The 5,423-nt window shown below is 42.8% G+C and overlaps 1 protein-coding gene across 1 annotated transcript; it reads right to left on the minus strand.

Moving 5' to 3' along the window:
- Nucleotides 1-3,694: 3,694 nt before the first annotated feature.
- LOC106013270 lies at nucleotides 3,695-5,137 on the minus strand. The gene is made up of 2 exons (XM_013088502.1): nucleotides 4,664-5,137; nucleotides 3,695-4,474 (listed from the first exon to the last, which is right to left on the minus strand). Exons 1-2 carry the CDS (start codon nucleotides 5,135-5,137, stop codon nucleotides 3,695-3,697), a joined length of 1,254 nt encoding a protein of 417 aa, XP_012943956.1.
- Between the last annotated feature and the right edge of the window lie 286 nt (nucleotides 5,138-5,423).

Raw genomic sequence — 5,423 nt, forward strand, 5'->3', positions numbered from 1 at the left:
AATATATATTATAATATATATAATAGTATGCTGGTAATGCTGCTGCTGCTTCTGCTGCTTCTGCTGCTGCTGCTAATGCTGCTGCTGCTGCTGCTGTTGCTGCTGCTGATGATGATAGGATTAAGGATCAAGAGTTTAAAAAAACCCCAAGCAGCTAAGCCAGGGGCGCACGTGGTCAGAAGAAAATCAAATGTAGCTTTTTTTCATCTACAGATAACGATAGATAAGCTCGCCTCTTTCGATAGTTTATACATTTTTCTTCACCAGAGAATATATGGGGTGGGAGACTGAATTTTTCTAGTATGGTGAGGTGACGACATATGAGGAGATGAATCCAATAACGACGATGATTGGAGAGATATTTCCATGTGTACAACCACCAAAGAAAGATTTTGCGTTTTCTTGTCAGCGCCATTTTGCATCACGTGCCAACAAAACGTAAGTGGAGCGGAGCGGATGGTGTGGATAAAGACGACCTGTCATGATGATGAGCTGAGCGGATGGTGTGGATAAAGACGACCTGCCACAATGATGAGCGGAGCGGATGGTGTGGATAAAGACGACCTGCCACAATGATGAGCGGGGCGGTAATGAGCAGAGGCTATGAACACCTAGACTGAGATTGTACTTAAGGGAAATGGATGGTAGTTTTTAAGTTAAATTTAATTATGCTTGGCGGAGAGTGACAAACAATCTTTTTCAATCTGAAGCCATTAAAAGCCGACATAATTTTAATAGACTTAGTAACTGGAAACTAAAATTATAATATAATCATCCTGCCCGGAAGGAAAATTTAGAAAACTTAACACTTACAGTGTTGCTTTCAGGGGCGATGGAAATCGATTAGCGGGCCATTTTCGGCCCACTGGACAGAGGTTACACAGCCTAGATGCAGCTATCACTAAAAGACAACGTCATTTGTTGACGGTTGCCATGCCAAACTAAGTGCCTCTTTTACTTCAATAGCAAACTACAGACACTGACAAGAATTTTGAAATGGAATACACATCTTTCTCTGACCGTTTGTCTATATAGTTCCTAATAGGCTAATGATCGTTCAAAACATTTTCCTTAAATACAAAAACGAAAACAAAACAAAAACAAAACAACAAAACAAACAAACAAACAAATAGACAAAAGAACAAACAAACAAACAAACACACAAACAAAACACCCCCACACTTCTCGAATTGAAAGGCTTTTATGATTTAAATTCGAAGAACAGCACTGTCTACTTTGTGCTTATTCCACTTTCTCCTCATTCCATTCTCAACCTTGGCTTCTGGGCATAGTTGAGTCCCTGGCCCTTTTTGTGGCATCCCAGCTGGGAACCACTGACAATTTCTTAAAAAAAAAAAAAGAGTTTCTCAGGCCTTTATCGACACAATTTAGATTATTTTGGAGCCAGGCTTCGGACCCTGTGTCTCAGGTCTGACCCACGCTGAGAAGAGTACAACATCTAAGCAGAAAGACTCGGGAATCGAACGTGAGTCTCCTGTGTGCGCAGCAAAGCACCTAATTGATGCACCACATACGCCAGTTGACCATTCCTTCTCATAAAGCATGTGCCCACTGCCCAGCTATCACTATTACTATCACTACCAATGTTGAGAATAGCCCCACAAGTACAAGTACATGTAGTAGTAATCTGATGATAATGATGAGCACGGGCACGACCTTAATACAGGATGTCCGGTTTGTGCACTTCAGGACTTGGGAACAATCAGGCTCAAGAGGAAAAGGGAGAGGTGCGGGGAGGGGGTGGTGGTTGTTCCTTACAGTTGAAGGCTAGAAGGTGGTTACAGTTTGGGCAAAACTCTAACATACGGTAGTAGCCTATCGTGCAGCAGCGGCACTCCATGCACTGCTGTTTAAAAAAGGATACGTACTCTATTACTATTATTCTAGCATCTGCGTTTGTTGCCATTTTTTTGTCCAATCGTTGCCTCAAAAATGGCAAAAGTTGCCATACAAGTAGCCATTAATTTTCAAGCTTTCATCTCTCTGTGATAACATATAGCAATGTGTTGATAGAGGTAACTTAATTTAAAGCACCAGAATTTCTTGGGCTCTGTTTTAAGCATCCAGAATATCATTTGTAGCCACATAGAGTGTAAGAACTTGAAAAATACAGGTCAGAACAATTTTAAAAAATAAATTAACACACCAACAAATTAAAACACAACAAAGGGGAAAATAAAAGACAAACAGCAATGTATAGTATGTACCTATATTCTTCGCATGAAAAGATCCATACATGGACACCTTAAAATTATCAAAATACATGTCAAACTAATATTGTTATGAAGTAGCTTTTTTTGTTGAAAAATGCAAAAATCGCTGCTGCGATTCGCTGACCAGAAAATGCAAAATAATCGCGGCAGCGATCGACAAACGCAGATGCTAGATTATTATGGTAAAGGAAGGGTCCCTCACATGTCAATATGTGAAGACAGTTGAACAACTCATATGTTGAGTTTTCCCATCATCATCATCATCATCATCATCATCATCATCGTCACCATCGTCGTCGTCATCACTGCCTTTACTTTTTCACCCTGCATCTGGATATATGTATAGGCCACGAACAAACACTTTCAACCTTTTCTTATCCTAGGCTAACTTCTTTGCGTTATTCTATGTCTTCCCACTTCTCTGTAGCTTTCAACAATATTCGGTTTCCACATCACCCGACCATATATTTTGGAGTTGGGAGGGGGGGAGGGGGGGTTCTATGATTTCAGTGGATAGCAATTATTGTTTGTGAAGAAGTTTATCATCGTTTGCCTCATTCACCCTGGTATTGCGTACATGCCGCCAAGAAGGGCTCTCCACCGGTCTCTGTTCTAAGTAATCTGCTCTGTGACTCTGTGAGATCTGACTCTAGATCTTGTTCTCAGGTGGATCTCGGACTTCCTTTTGACTTAACTCATCCCCTGGGGATTCCATCCTATACATTGTCTAGTCACATTGTTTTTCTAAGCAAGCACCCAATCCACCGTTATCTTCTTTCCCTGGTCTCCTTGTCAATTAGCTGTTTTTTTTCAGGTGGTAACTGACCTGTGGATTTTCATGACCGTCCTCGGGCAGCCATAAATGATGTTTGATGTCTGTTTTGTTCGTTTTCATGTTTCCGATCAGCACAACAATTCACTGTTTTGCATTTGTACTGAAACTTCCCATCTTTGTACTGCTACTACTAGTCTTGATGCTTCTTGATCTACAGACTGTAACTTGTTTGTCTGATCCTGGTCTTGGCATCAGAGTCTGCCCACCCCCCTTATCTCTCTCTCTCTCTCTCTCTCTCTCTCTCTCTCTCTCTCTCTCTCTCTCTCTTTCGCTCTCTCTCTCTCTGGGTGGTTGGCGGGTGCTCTGGAGTGGTCTTCTCCTTCTTTCCTATCAAACATCTGTCGTCTTTATCTCCCCTCCTTCTATTTTGTTTTTGTTACTTTCTTGTAACACCTCTAATCTTCGGCACTTATTTGACCTTATTGTGTTGCAAGTGCCGTTAAATACTTTAAAAAATTAAACTCTCTCTCTCTCTCTCTCTCTCTCTCTCTCTCTCTCTCTCTCTCTCTCTCTCTCTCTCTCTCTCTCTCTCTCTCTCTCTTTGTACCCCATCCCCTCTCTCTGCTTAAAACCTTCTCGTTGCCTTTATTCACTCACCCCCAGACCAATCTCTGTTGGTGGAATGTCAAACTGTTTTTTCTGGCCTTGGCCTGTTCAGTAGCTCTTTGAAATGCTCCTTCCAGCGTTCTTTCTGTTCGTCTGGATTTGTGAAAAGCCTTCCCTCTTTATCCTTCACTGGCACACCTGCGTTCTTGTATCTGCCTGCAAGTTTCTTGGTGGTTTCATACAGTCCTCTCATGTTTCCTGCCCCTGCTGCTTCCTGTGCCTCGCGCGCTAGGTCATCTACATAGTTTCTTTTGTCTTGCCGTACGCTGACTTTTACCTCCTTTATTGCTTTGGTGTATTCTTCTTGGGCCTTTGCTTTGGCTGCTCTTGTCTTGCTCCTGTTTACCTGGTCATTTTTCTTTTTCCTGTCTTCTATCTTCCTCAGAGTGGTGGCCGATATCCAAGGCTTGTGCTCACGTTTCTGTTTCCCCAGTACCTCTTGACACACAGTGGTCCAGCCTTCTTTTATTGCCTGCCATGTTTCTTTCACGCTGCTATCCTCGCCTAGTGTTTCCAACACTTGGAACCTGTTCTTAACTGCTACATTAAACTCCTCCCTTGACGATGGCTCTCTCAGAAATTCCACATTGTACCGGTGCCTATGATTATTGACAATTCCCTGTCTTCGCTTTAGTTTTTGTCGGATTGTTGAAATGAGCAGATTTTGTCCGAAGCTACGTCTGCACTTCCTGTAAACTCTAAAATCCCTCATTGATCTCCTGTCTTTCTTGTTGACACATATGTGGTCAATCTGGTTTTCAGTTTGTTGGTCTGGCGACACCCATGTTGATTTGTGTATCTGTTTATGTGGGAAAACAGTCCCTTTTATCATGAGCAGATTCGTTGCACATATTTCTGCAAATAGTTCTCCATTCTCGTTTCTGACTCCAAGTCCGTGTTTCCCCATAATTTCCTCAAAGCGTACATTGCCACTGCCTACCTTACCGTTGCAGTCTCTCATTAAAATCTATATGTCCTTCCTTCTAACCTGATCAATAGTATTTAGTAGCATTTTGTAGAAAGTCTCTTTCACATCCTGGTCCTTATCATTGGTGGAGGCATATCCCTGGATAACATGAAAGTTGATGTCTTTCTTGTGTGAACGGAATTCAGCTGATATTAGTCGCGGGCCCTCTGTTTTCCATCCTATCAAAGCCATCTTGGCGTGTGTTGACAACAGAATACCTACTCCTTCTGTATGCGGCGAGTTTTTCTCCAGATGTCCAGAGTAGAGAACTGTTTCCCCTGAAGCAAGTTGACACTCCCCTGCATTCGTCCATCTCGTCTCACAGAGACCCAATATGTCCAGTTGGTAGGCCTCCATCTCTCTTGCAACCTGCAGTGCCTTCCCTGCCTCGTACATTGTACGAACATTCCATGTGCCAAGTCTGGTGGTTCTTCTGGTCGACAGGAGGTTTCTCGGCTTGGTGGCTTCCTTTCGGCTTCCACCACCCTGCGTCATTCTACACTCCCTATTCTCTACTCTCCTCGGTGATGAAGGTCCTCCATCTTCCAGAAATGGCGGTCGTGTTGTTTTTGCTGTCGATGTTTTTGTAGCTTATTTTTATTTTACGGGAAAGGGCTGCAAACCCTTTGCCCAACAGGCCTTGCTCGCCTTCTACGACATGCGCGATACGGATACAGTGGTCCTATTCTTTGCTTCCCTATCTCTTGGACAGGGCCCCAAGAACCATACGGGTGTTTTCTTGTGCAATCCTTTTCATTTTGCTTTCATTGAGTTATCCTTT

Source organism: Aplysia californica, unplaced genomic scaffold, assembly GCF_000002075.1.
Source record: "Aplysia californica isolate F4 #8 unplaced genomic scaffold, AplCal3.0 scaffold00753, whole genome shotgun sequence".
Lineage (NCBI taxonomy): Eukaryota > Metazoa > Mollusca > Gastropoda > Aplysiida > Aplysiidae > Aplysia > Aplysia californica.